This window comes from Sus scrofa, chromosome 15 (assembly GCF_054392235.1).
Source record: "Sus scrofa isolate SSC_HxYL_T2T_F1_AM1 chromosome 15, Sscrofa_HxYL_maternal_Yorkshire_Landrace_v2.0, whole genome shotgun sequence".
Taxonomy (NCBI): domain Eukaryota; kingdom Metazoa; phylum Chordata; class Mammalia; order Artiodactyla; family Suidae; genus Sus; species Sus scrofa.
In genome coordinates, this window is record NC_139397.1 from 73,884,614 (window position 1) to 73,898,100 (window position 13,487).

The following is a 13,487-nucleotide window of genomic DNA, read 5'->3' on the forward strand; positions in this document are numbered from 1 at the left end:
TTAAACAAAAGAAATCAATTTTCTCACAGTACTAAATGCTGGAGGTTCCAGATCAGGGTCTAGCAGGGTATGTTTCTGGTGAGACTTCTCTTCCTGGCTTGCAGATAGCCACCTTCTCCCGTTGCCCTTGCATATAGGGAAGAGAGAGTAAGCAGGCTGTCACTGGTGTCTCTATAAGGGCACTAATCCCATCATGGGGCCCCACCTGCAGAACCTCATCAAACTCTTGAACTCTCAAAGGCCCATTTCTTTTTCTTTTTTTTTTTTTTTTTTTTTTTTTGTCTTTTTGTCTTTTTTGTTGTTGTTGTTGTCGTTGCTATTTCTTGGGCCGCTTCCGCGGCATATGGAGGTTCCCAGGCTAGGGGTCGAATCGGAGCTGTAGCCACCGGCCTACGCCAGAGCCACAGCAACTCGGGATCCGAGCCGCGTCTGCAACCTACACCACGGCTCACGGCAACGCCGGATCGTTAACCCACTGAGCAAGGGCAGGGACCGAACCCGCAACCTCATGGTTCCTAGTCAGATTCATTAACCACTGCGCCACGACGGGAACTCCCAAAGGCCCATTTCTAAAACCACTTTGGGAGATAGGGCTTCAGCATAGGAATTTTGCAGGGGAGAAGGGGGTACACAAACATTAGATCCCCCCGTCCATTTGTAGCTAGGGCAGTTGTATGACGGATGCATGGGCAAGAAAAGAGTCCTGATGTTTTGAAGGGTTCTTCCCTGAATCTGTCTCAGGGTAATAGTGCTTCACTCATCTCCACCTGTCAGTTCTACCCTCACCTTAGGTGTTTATTTCAGCCAGCATCTGGGGGAACACCCCCTTTGCTTGCAGGAGCATGGCTCATTAAATTACCTCAGGACAAGAAAGATATGAAAAGATGGCTAGATGGCTGGAATGGTGAAGTGAAAAAGGAAAAGCTCTTTTTGCAGTAAATCACTGAGTTATAAATGGAAGAGGAGGAGTAGAATTAGCAGTATTATTTCTTTTAAGCAATCAGTGCCATAATTGATTCAGACAAGGATCATCCGTAGATGCTAAAAGCCACTGAGCAAAAGATTGTGGAGAATCAGGATAGTCTCATAATACCAAAGTGTCACCCCACAGATTACTTAATTGCAAAGAAAAAAATGTACCTTTGCAACAATGAAATTTGATTGCCATGCCACTTTTACCTCATAAATAATGAGGCAGGCTGGCATCACTGTGAAGGTATATAAGAAGTTTTTGCCAAAGATGTTTTACCTGAATCTAATCATGAGGAAACAAATAAATTTAAATTGTGGAACATTCTATGAAACATCTGGATGGACCCTTCAAAAAAAATGTCAAGGTTGGGGAGTTCCCATTGTGGCGCAGTGGAAACAATCCAACTAGGAACCATGTGGTTGTGGGTTCGATCCCTGGCCTTGCTCAGTGGGTTAAGGATCCACATTGCCATGAGCTGTGGTGTAGGTCGCATTCATGGCTCGGATCCTGTGTTGCTTGGCTGTGGCATAGGCCGGCAACTGTAGCTCCGATTAGACCCCTGGCCTGGGGCCTGGGAACTTCCTTATGTGGCCGGTGCAGTCCTAAAAAGCAAAAAAAAAATGTCAAGGTCATGAAAGATAAAGCACATAGGAGGGGAACTATCATAGAGTGAAGTAGACCAAAGAAATGACCATTGAATAATAGTGTGTGATCATGATTGAAATCTATAAAGACAACTGTAGAGGACATTTTGAGGACAATTGGAGAAATTCAAAGTGTTCTATGTATTAAATACTACTACATGTTATTTATTTATGTGCTTTTTAGGGCTGCATCTTTACTGTAAATTTGAAAGTTTTCAAAATAAAATGTTGGAGTAAAAGATAACTGATTGGAAACTCAGGAAAAAAAGCAGAAGGCCTGGCTAGAGAGGAAGCTACAGGCAGGCAGTTCATGCAGACGGGCCCCCATTTCCGTGGCCTCTCGGGTGCTCATGCACCTTTCGTGCTGGCAGGCCCCTTTCTCTGCTTCCCCACAGGCTGCTGCTCAAGCTCCAGTGCCCCTCATAATGGTCTTGCTTCAGTAACCCCCTTGGACAACTTAGTTTCCAAGTTCCAGAACTCCTAAGGGACAGTGAAATTGTCCAGCAGCCCAGGCACCAGGTTATCAGCTTGCCAGCGGGTGGGTTACCTGTCAGTCAGCTGCCTACCTGTATACCAGTCAGCTGTGGGGTGGTGCCATTGGTGCAGTTCTTGGCAACCAGGTCTGCCCCTGAGTAGAGGTTGTGGGCCGGGGCAGATGGCAGAGTGGGTGTCCCCAAGCAAGTCAAGTACAGTTGGCAGGCATGGATCTGTGCCCCTCTTTTTTCTGATTATATAAATCATGGATGTTTGTTAAAAAAAAGTAAATGGTAATATGAAGTTCCTGTCATGGCTCAGTGGTTAACAAACCCAACTAATATCTGTGAAGATGCAGATTCTATCCCTGCCCTCGCTCAGTGGGTTAAGGATCTGGCGTTGCCATGAGCTGTGGTGTAGGTCCCAGACACGGCTCAGATCCCACATTGCTGTGGCTGTGGTGTAGGCTGGCAGCTATAGCTCCGACTCACCCCCTAGCCTGGAAAACTCCATATGCCTCGGCGTGACCCTAAAAAGACAAAAGACAAGAAAAAAAGAGAAATGTAAATGGTAATATGAAAAGTATGTGTGAGGCAGTGGTAAGGAGCCTGGGCTGGGTGTCAAGACCTGCTGAGTTCAAATCCCAACACTTCTGTATGTCCTTAAATAAACGACAAGCTCTCTGAGCCTTAGCGAAATCATGGCTGAGACAGTTAATAGTGTGTTTCATATGGTGGTTGTGAGGATAAAATGAAATGAAATAATACATGTAAAGCACTTGGCATGATACAAGCACTTAGAATTCTCACCACAGTTATTGCTAAAAGCCTAAAGAAAGTTAAAACAACCCTACGTTCTGATACATTTCCTTTCTGCCTGTTTTTGCCTGTCACATTGGGATTGTAAAATGGGTACTTTAAAAAATACTTAATTTTAGTTTGTTTTTTTTTCCCATTTAACATTGTATCATTATGCCTCTTTGAAACCTGAACTTAGAGCTACCAAGTATTCCATTAGGTGAATATTCTGCTGCTTTCCCTTAACAGCTTCAGACGAGGAGCCCCCCCAAGACATGAGGGCCGCGCTCCCCCCAGAGGAAGGGATGGTTTTCCCGGTCCTGAAGACTTTGGACCAGAGGAGAGTTTTGATGCTGCTGATGAAGCAGCCCGAGGAAGAGATCTCAGAGGTCGAGGTCGGGGTACCCCTCGAGGTGAGTTGAGGGCCCCAGGTCTGGGGGGGAAGAGGGGCGGAGAGTTAGGTTACTGTGAACACACCTGAAATAGTCTGTTCTGTTGTGTAGGAGGAAGGAAGGGCTTACTGCCCACTCCTGATGAGTTCCCTCGGTTTGAAGGAGGACGGAAACCAGACTCCTGGGATGGAAATAGAGAGTCAGGTAAGGAGCAGAGTTGCTTGTAGCCCAGGGCAACTCATACAGTGTGGTCTGAGGCTCTCCCAGGGGACCCCTGGCTTGTCTTCATATCTTTAGCCCAATGTGGACTGATCGTGGAAGCAGATGGGAGAAGCCAGTTTTCTCTTCTTGACCCAGACACTAAAGGGATTTGTTTAACTACCACCCTTTTCAGTAAATTATTTTGTTTTTGGAAAATAGAGTTAAATGAATTGAAGTTTTTTTTCAGCCTTAATTCCTAATATGGCAAATGTTGTTAGGACTCTTGTAAATGATATCTCTTTGGGGTCCTCAGTAATTTTTAAGAATGTAAAGACATTCTGAAACTAGAAGTCTGGGAAACCCTCTTCTGGACCTCACCTGGCTCCTCTTGTTTTAGGAGGCATGTTGATTTCTAATCTCCGCCTCTTTTGTGTTCTCTTGATGTGACTGGCCTATGGTGGGTATTCAGAGAATGTTTCTTGCCTGAGTGAATATTGGTTTGCAAGTTGCTACTTCTCAGTAGTATAATTTGTCTGCTTGTGGTCACATTGTACTTTAATATAACAAGAATGTCAGATTCTTAGCCTTGTGGACCTGTGTTTCCTATTTTAGGGCCAGGTCATGAACATTTCCGTGACGCTCCCCGCCCTGATCACCCCCCTCACGATGGTCATTCCCCAGCTGGCAGAGAGCGGTCCTCTTCTCTCCAAGGCATGGACATGGCATCCCTACCACCCCGAAAGCGCCCCTGGCATGACGGGCCAGGAACCTCTGAGCATAGAGAAATGGAAGCCCCAGGGGGTCCTTCTGAGGACCGAGGAGGCAAAGGTAATTGAGGCTGGTGATTACGGTTCAGGAGCTGTGGGTACCACTGCCCTGCCTAGAAGGCTGTGGGGGTCCCGGGAAGCCTCATCTCCTGGCCAGTTCCATCCCAGGGTGTGCCTGTTCTGCCTGTCCCTCACTGGGATAATGAGGGTCCTTTCTCCACTCGGCCCTCCAGGGCCTAGGCTGCAAAGGTGCAGGTTCCCAAATTCGGGGCAGCCAGGCGGCACTCTCCCTGGGTGACCGCATGCTCAGCCCCTGTGCAGGTCTCCTCCATTTGCTTCTGGCAGTCCCAGGTTTGCTCATGTTTTCCACTCAGCTCTTTTTCAGGTTGTCCCAGCAGTTTCTCTGTTCATTGTACTTTCTGTGTGACTCTTGCTCTAATTAGCAAGTGTGCTCTCTGCTGATGGCTGCTCTGAGCCCTCAGTGGCAGGAAGAATTGTCCTCTCTCAGGTTCTATGTTTTTTCTTCATTCTCGGCCCAGGAAGAACTCTGCTTGTGCCCAGAGTCCAAAGACTGGGGAATATGGTCTGGAAGGACTATTTTTTCAGGAGGATAATGGATTATTTCCACAACTTGAAACTTTGGATCTGTATTTTGGAGGCAGCGCTGACTTTTAGCCAGGAGCAATAGCCATCAAGTGCCAACTATAGCTGTGGTCTCAGGATAGGCTGGCCAGTCGCACAGTGTGGTGTACTTTGCAGGCTGCTGGTGAGATTGCCTGAGTGCCCCACCTGTGCTCCACTCCCCAGTTCACCTGCCTCGTGTTGCCATTTCTTCTCTACATAGTCAGGCTTTTGGTTCTTGATGGTTTGGTTCTCAGTGCAAAGCCCTCAGAAATCACCTCATGTCACTGGTACCTCTTCCCACCCTGGCACAAATTTTGTTGCTGGTGAGTATGGCCACTCAGGGCACCCTTGTAGGTCCCAGGCTGAGGCAACATGGCTGGCATGGAAATGATACCCTAGCTGACAGCTTCTATGCCTGGGGTGCCGTCAGGTGGGCCTAAGGCTGAGGTTTGTAAGAAGCCCAAACCATTCCTTTGGTTAGCTTTCCTCATTTCTGTGTCTTAACTGGATTCAAATTTGTTCACAAATTTAAGGCAGAGTAGCCAGTAGTGTTCTGATAATGTATTATGGGAGATGTAACCAAATCCTGCCATCTCAAAACAAAAATTTTAAAAGCCAGAGTTTTAAAGATGCCTAGAGGTTTGTGCATCCAAGACTGGAACAGGCAAAACTATCTCTAGGAGAAATAATTCTAAAAGCTATTGTTTTTGTGCTTTTGTTTTTCAAGAGGTATTTTATTTCTTTAAAGGGAAATTAAAAGTGCTATATAATTGTGGAATAATCATAACAACACTTCTCCTGGTTAGAGCATTTGTGTTACCACCATCAACAGTTTGCATTTCTTGGTTGCTTCCAATGTTAAGTCACTGCTTTTCAAACCTCCCCCTGGAATACCCATGGTGGCATAGGAGGATGAAGATAAACTTCTCGTAGATGGTAGGCGAGGTCCAGTATGGCAGTGACCTTCAGAAGGTTCTCCCTGCTTATCTCTTGGCTTCCCATCATCTCCTTCTCAGCCTTGGGGAGCATGCATCTAGTTGATGCTAAGGGGCATGGCCACCAGCCAGAACAGAAATGATAGTGGTCCAGAAAAGTGGAGGCATATGGTTCAGTGCTCTGAGTGCCATGCTAATGTCCTCAGAACTCTGCTTTTTAAAAAAAAAGTCGGTAGTGGGGAGTTCCCATTGTGGCTCAGTGGTAATGAATCCGACTAGTATGCCTGAGGATATGGGTTTGATCCCTGGCCTCGCTCAGTGGCATAAGGATCCAGTGTTGCCATGAGCTGTGGTCACAGACGGGGCTCGGATCCCGTGTGGCTGTGGCCCAGGCCAGTAACTGCACTCCAATTTGTCCCCTAGCCTGAGAACCTCCACATGTGTGGCTCTAAAAAGCACACACACACACACACACGTCAGTAGTGTCCCATTGTCCTTCACCATAGAGTAACAGTTTCTACTAGGAGTTAACTGATTTAACAGTCTGAAGTTAAAAACAAGTCACATGTGAAACCACTGTTTTGTTTCAGGCCGAGGGGGCCCAGGACCTTCTCAGAGAGTGCCAAAGTCTGGGCGTTCCAGCTCCTTGGATGGAGATCACCATGATGGATACCACAGAGATGAACCTTTTGGGGGTCCTCCAGGCAGTGGTACCCCTTCTAGAGGGGGCCGGAGTGGCAGTAACTGGGGTAGAGGGAGTAACATGAACTCTGGCCCGCCAAGGCGAGGCGCTTCAAGGGGGGGCGGAAGGGGTCGGTAGAGGTGGGGGTCAATACCCCTAGGCCTCTCTGGACAGTATTTAAGAACTTCTTGTGGACTTACCAAGAGAAACAAAAGGAAACCTGCACCATGTAGCCCTGAACTCTGTGGGGCAGCTGAATCCCAGGAGCCCCTATCGAGGTCTTCAAGGTGAAGAGACTGCTGCTGGCTCTGAGTGGCCGGCCTTGCTTCGTCTGTCCACCCTCACTGCCCTGACTCCCACATGGGTTTGTGAACATAAAAGCTGGAATCTTTTTTTTTTTTTAAAGTGTCACGAGACATGGAGCACCTCCACAAATTTAAGTTCATGTCCCATTTGGAAATTTGTTTCTATATGTACAGTTTGTCAGAGAAAAAACATTAAGTTGTTTTTGTATGAATACAGAATGTGATTTACGCAAGAATTAACAGAAAACAACTAGTTGTCAAGTGCTTGCCTTAAGAAACCTCTTAGTTTCTGTTGCATCTGGTCTACTGAGGGGTGTACAATTATTGCTTATATTTGTGAGCATATGTGATGGGAATCTCTAAGTCATCCAAATTCATCTGTGAACTTTTGGTTTTAAACAAATTCTTATACAGCCATTCTGTCACATTTTTGTAGTCAAGTGAAAAATACTTTGAAACTATAACATGGTTTGAAGTAGATTCAAAGCCTTATTAGTTAGACCTGCTCTGGCAGATGGAAAATTATACATTGAAGAAAAAAAATCTTCTGGAAGTCCAAGTAGGGTCTCTCTGGGCTGCATCTCCTAGTTATCACACCTTAGACTTGAATTGCCGTTTTCTGATGAGAGGAACTTGAAGTTGCAGAAATCAACTGCATATCCTTTGAACACTGTAAGTCATTTCACAAAATGTTTTTAAGTACAAAAGGAATGGACTGGAGTTCCTGTTGTGGCTCAGCAGTAACGAACCTGACTAGTATCCATGAGGTAGTTCGATCCCTGGCCTCGCTCAGTGAGTTAAGGATCCCGAGTTGCTGTGAGCTGTGGTGTTAAGTCGAAGACCCGGCTCTGATCCTGAGTTGCTGTGGCTATGGCATAGGCTGGCGGCTACAGCTCTGATTTGACTCCTGGCCTTGGAACTATATATTCCATAGGTGCAGCCTAAAAAAGAAAAAAAAGAAAGCAAGCTTTTATTATTCAAAAGACAGTCCTGTGGTCACCCTAACATCTCATTACTCTGCCAGCTTCAGTTTAGCATCGGAGACAAGTTTACTTGACAGATTTAGTGGTGCTGGAAAGTGTCAGCAGTTGCTTAAAAGAAGGGATATTGACGTCGTTGGGAGAGTATATAAAAAACTCTTAACTGGTTCTCTGTTAATTTAGAAAATGGTGAAAGCTAAGTTATTTCTGCAGAAAAAATGTACACACACACTGCTTTTTTTAGGGTGTTAGAACCTAGAGACTACAAGTGATTTTCACTTTACTTTACAATTTAAAAGAATTTATCAGCACCTCGATTCAATCACACATTTAGGAGGCTCACGATAGTCTTTGTCCTCCACTGGTACAGCTTAAAAAGAAGTTGTAATCAACTAAGCTAAAAAGGATCTAGAGAGCAAACCCATATAGAGATTAGGCTTCTTTTTTCTGAGATTCATGTGGAAGTTTATCCTAATATTTTAAGGCTTAACTTTAAAAACACAGTACCTCAATAAGCAGATAACCAGATTACACTTTGAGAATGAATTCATTTACAGAAACTGAAAAAACTAAACATCATATTTATTAAACACTTGGTGTCTGTAATATATATACGCACTTAAAGCATGAGTGTCAAAATACATACAATACATTGTGCTTTGAATTTTATAAAAGCTAGGCTCCCAAACAGTGAATTCTTGAGAAAATGCTGGGAAAACAATTTTTTAAAAATAACGTCAACATGAAGATGGGCTGAACACTGTAAGATCTTCAGCCATCCAAATTCTGGATCAATTTAGAACTAGAACAGACTTAACTAAGAGTGGCCAATGGTATAGTAAAAAAACCGTATTACTCCCTGAAAACAGTGGATTTGCTTTTACAAACACTTTCCTGGTTCCTCTTGAGGTAGGTGATCCTATTTATTGATAGGGGAACAAGGCAGCACTCTTAGAGAATATGGGGGGTAGGGGTAAGTCTACAGTGTGGATGTTGGTCACTTTAGTGTCCATTTCTTGGAGCAGGGCTTAGGACACTGATCAGGCCCTATGAATATAAATTGAAGCTGGAGGAAGAGGCAATGATCCATCACTGCCCGACAACCTCTTTAGGCAACACTGGAATCCAGCCCCAGGAAACATATCAAATCATGCAATCAACGTACAAAAAAAGTGATTCTCAACTTTAGCTGAAAAAGGAATCAGCTCTGGAGAGTTCTAAGAAAAATACTGATGTGCAGCTCCCACCCCAGAGATTCTGAATGAAGTGATCTGAGCTTTGGCTCTTCAAGTAATTCTCATGTGGACTGAGAACCACTGGCACAGAATCTTAAAAATTCTAAATACAGTTTACTTCTTAGTTAATATATAGCTAGTGACAAAACATGTAATTTTCTGGACACACCAGAATACTGAACCTACATTTTCTGGCAGTAAATTAAGGTAAGCAATAAGGTTCTAGGCCAACATGCTAAACCTAAAATGAAGGAAATTTGGCAATTAGATATACAAAGAATCTTACACTGCATTAAGATGATTACAAAGTATAAACTATAGTTAAAAAGTAGATCAGGCAGTTTCCATTTTGGCTCAGCTGTGAGGAATCCCCACTAAAGTTTCCATGAGGATGTGGGTTCCACCCCTAGCTTTGCTCAGTGGGTTAAGGATCCTGCGTTGCTGTGAGCTGTGGTGCAGTGGTGTACGTGGCAGACAAGTGGCTGGGATCCTGTTGCTGTGGCTTCAGTGTAGGCTGGCAGCTGCAACTCCAACTCGACCCCTAACCTGCGAACTTTCATATGCCGAGGTGAGGCCCTAAAAAGACAAAAAAAAAAAAAAAAAAAAAGATAAAATTAGGAATGAAAATATTACACCTTGCAAAAATCCATGGTTTCCGTCAAATACAGAAACTCTGGACGTAGAATTAATCTTGTTTCCCAGGAGTTCCCCAGCTCAGTTCTGACCATAGACCTCTCAGCATTTACATGCACCTTACTGGAAACCATGCTTCTTGGTCCATCAGCTAATACAGAACCAATTTTCCTTTAATTTTATAAAGCACCATATTTACCATTTCACCAAATGAAGAAAAAAAAAAAGAAACTGAGATAAATCATCTTAATTAAAGCACTTTTAAAATGTCCCAGTAGCCAAAGTCAGCGTTGAACTCACGGATCCACTCATAATGCAAAATAAAGAAAAAAATTTCCAAGAGCCAAAGAAAACAAGTTTACTGTAGCTAAACTGCTACACTGGATGTTTTAAACGATAAAACGAATAAGAAGTCTAAGAAAAGTACTAAGGGCAGTACTAATTAAAACTGAAGAGCAATTTTTACTGCGTGTAATATAAGACCACGGTTAACATAAAAGCAATTTCTCATTAAATATTTCACAGCGTATCGCCAATTTAAGAACAAAATCTGGTTTTCACAGCACGTGCTATCGAGTATAGCACAAAACGCTGAAATCGAGGATCTTCCGAAACTGCTCAAGTCTCAGTTTTTAACAGCCGCTCAGCGTTTACAGATTCTCTGGCAAGGAGCATTTGCTCCGCGCGGTCTGGGAACCGGAGGTTGCAGTCCTCGGCTCGGCAGGCGCTGGGCCCCGGTGGCTGGCTTGGCGTGATCTCCCGACAGCGAGTCCCGGAGCAGACGATGCGTCCTTTCCGATGGCGCGGGCCCTAGGCCTCTCACACAGGTAGCGCCTTGGCGAGGGCGGCGCCCGGGCCCAGGCGCCCAAGAGTGAGGCGCAGCGCCGTGCCTGTGCCCCGGGGCAGCAGTCCGCAGAGCCCAGCCAGCAGCGCGGCCACCTGCGCGCAGGCGCCCAGCGCCGTGAGCAACGTACTGCGCAGACCCAGTGCCGCGTACAGCGTAGTTCCCAGCGCGGCCACGTAGAGCAGCGCCGGCCGCGACGGCACCTCCTCGCCGCGCAGCAAACGTTCGCAAGCAGCGCCGCCCCGCAGGATCATGCCGCCCGCTAGGGCCAGCACCGAGCCCAGGGACCAGAGCAGCGCGAACTTGCGGGCGCGCAGCAGCAACACGGGCGCGTAGAGTGCAGCAAGGCCGAAGCAGAGCGCGGCCATTAGCAGGCACACCCCGCTCGCCACCAGCCGCTGAGTGCGCGTCAGGCTTGGCAAGCACGTCGGTCCTGCTGCCGCCGCCGCCGGCTCCGCAGGGCTCTGCGCCCAAGTCCAACGCAGGCCTGCGCGGCCCAACCACGCCCCCGTCGCTCCGGCCCCCGCCTCGGGCTCCTCCTTCTCTTCCGTGGCTAGCAGTGGCTCAGCAGCCGCCTGCCCACCCGCTTTCCCCTGCGCCAGATACTCTTGTAGTTGGCGGTGGAGGTCCGCCATCTTGGACAGCGGCTCCTGGGAGGGGTGGACTGCCGCCCGCTTCCGGTTCTATTCAGTTGCTGTTGGAAACGGTTCGGCCCTCCAGCGGCTGTTGGTCGGCCATGACGGAAGGGGCGGAGCCTGAGGATCTACTGTCTTAGCAGACTACTGTGAAGCTAGTTCTGGAGGTTCCACTTGTGCCGGCACTCGGCAGTCTTTGGTACGGTGTAGGCGCCCTTAAGTCCTGGATAAATCGTGGAAGCATTAAAAGTTGGGGGGGGGGGTGAGTCTGTGCGGCTATGAAAGAACTTGAGGGATACTTAATGTATCTTGACCTAATGGATATCTGTATCCTGTTGAGATGTGCAGTAGTTTTTCCAAGATGTTGCCTTTGGGGGAAATGGGGAGGCTACTCCAGACTTACGTGTTTCTTATAATTACGCTAACCTCTATCTTAATAAATTTAACTTTTTAAAAACCTCACTGCAGGACTTTAGGTAATTTCTTTGGAAAAGCTACAGAGTTGAAGAGTTAACTGGCCACCCCCACCAATTTGCTTTTCTCGCATTTTAGCAGAGGCTTGGCAATATTTTTGAGTCTTTCAAGCGGCATGTCATGTATTTCTTGTCCACCGTTCTGTGTTCCTGACATTTCTGGGTCCCAGTTTCCTGACATGTCAGGTCATTCTGATCTTGCTCTCATCTGGTCTGAGATGGCTGCCTCTAAAGCCAATGGTAAGGGAAACTCAGTCTACAGAGTCTGGCTGTACTAGCGCCTTACCACCTGGTACTGGCTTCCCCTGGGTGACCCCAGCCGATAACAACACTCCTTTGTGCAATATGAAGAGGTAGGTATTAATGGCTTTCTGCTGTTGTTATCTCTGGATTTTCAGTCTGTTATCTGTATAACCAATTTTCCCCATTAAATTCCCATAACATTGTCTGTTTTCCTGAACCAAAACCTGGTCCACTTGTCCAATGAGCAAAGCCACTCTGACACTGTGTTGTGGTGGAGGAAAGAGCAGTGTGTTTTGCAGGGCACCAAGCACTGTGTCTCAGATGACCTGACCCAAGAGGCTTTGCTTTTTCTTTGCTTTTGCTCTTTTCTTTTCTTTCTTGCAGGAACAGTACAAATCAGGAGTTCTTGTCATGGCTCAGCGGAAATGAATCCAACTGGTATCCGTGAGGATGCAGGTTCAGTTCCTGACCTTGCCCAGTGGGTTGGTTGCTGTGAGCTGTGGTGTAGGACGAAGATGCAGCTCGGATCCTGTGGTGCTGTTGCAGGCCGGAATCTGTAGCTCTGAATAGACACGTAGCCTGGGATCTTGGATATGCGGAGGGTACAGCCCTAAAGAGCAAAAGCAAGAAAAAAAAAAAAGAAACAGTACAATTCAGTTTCATTTTTTTTTTCTTTTTTCCTAGGGCTGCACCTGCAGCACATGGAAGTTTCCAGGCTAGGGGTCGAGTTGGAGCTGCAGCTGTCAGCCTATGAACCCGCATCCTCATGGGTACTAGTTGGGTTCTTAACCCTCTGAGCCACAATGGGAACGCCCCGTATAGGCTTTTAGGGAAGGATTTTTAAAGGTAGTGTGAGGGGAGGGTTACTGGCTGCATGATTGTGCTCATGCACATTTCTCTGAATGGTTGTTGGTGAGGTAACAGGGTGATGTTTTAGGAATCTCAGTCATCAGCCTTCTGATTCCAACCAGTCTGGGGTCTACATGCTGGTAGTGAACATGCAGTTAACTTTTTCCAGCTGATGGAGGTTTTATTACCCACAAAACCACTCAAAGATATGGCTCAGGGTATTGTGTATAGCCCTTGAGGAGGAACTAATGGTCCTTGACTTTGTTTTATGGATAAATTATTATTATTTTGTCTTGCTTGACTGCTTTCCTTTGTTCTTTCATTTTCTCACTTCTATGATAAAATTTGCCCTTTAAAACTCAAGGAAAACCTAGAAGGCTAAAGCTTTTCTACAAACCAGAGGCAGAGGACCCAGGAAGGTGTGGCCCCAGAAAGGTCCTGCTTGGTTTCAGCAGTGCTCTTTCAAAATACATTCTAATTTATCTCATGTGTGGCAACCTAAATAAAGAAGTACACTGAGGCAAGCTTGAGTCACCAGACGTTGAACTTATTCAGGGATAGCAGAGGAATTGCATTTTGGGAAAAGCAAACTCTAGCAACTACAGGTGAGTCCATTGAAAACTTGGGGCGGGCTGTATTCATGGACAGGAGGGGGTAATCTAGCCAGAATCCGAATCAGGAAATTCATTGGCTTGAGGATGGGGAAAGATTCTTGACAAGTGTTCAGTTCTGTAGCCACTAGCCACATGTAGCTCTGAGCAACATGGAAGGTGGGTGGTAATGTGGAAGAACTTTATTTTA

At 46.2% G+C, this 13,487-nt stretch overlaps 2 protein-coding genes across 10 annotated transcripts in view; one reads left to right on the forward strand and one right to left on the reverse strand.

Annotated features, from left to right (window-relative positions):
• WDR33 (WD repeat domain 33) overlaps nt 1-7,041 on the forward strand; it is a 119,213-nt gene extending 112,172 nt beyond the window's left edge. For 5 of the 9 annotated variants that reach the window (XR_014829006.1, XR_014829007.1, XR_014829004.1 and 2 more), the window contains 4 exons: nt 3,138-3,301; nt 3,392-3,484; nt 4,094-4,309; nt 6,398-7,041. Coding sequence is in view for 4 of the 9 variants with exons in the window: in XM_021075457.2 (XP_020931116.1) it covers nt 3,138-3,301; nt 3,392-3,484; nt 4,094-4,309; nt 6,398-6,627 (703 nt within the window). In the remaining 5 variants the exon portion in view is untranslated. Of the gene's footprint in view, nt 1-2,449; nt 3,302-3,391; nt 3,485-4,093; nt 4,310-6,397 lie in introns of all 9 variants that reach the window. The other 4 variants (XR_014829005.1, XM_021075460.2, XM_021075461.2 and 1 more) reach the window with 2 other exon arrangements.
• A 1,294-nt stretch (nt 7,042-8,335) lies between these two features.
• SFT2D3 (SFT2 domain containing 3) lies at nt 8,336-11,152 on the reverse strand. Its single transcript, XM_005671832.4, has one exon. The coding sequence runs from the start codon at nt 11,119-11,121 to the stop codon at nt 10,462-10,464; it is 660 nt and encodes a 219-aa protein (XP_005671889.2). The 5' UTR covers nt 11,122-11,152; the 3' UTR covers nt 8,336-10,461.
• Nucleotides 11,153-13,487: the final 2,335 nt, after the last annotated feature.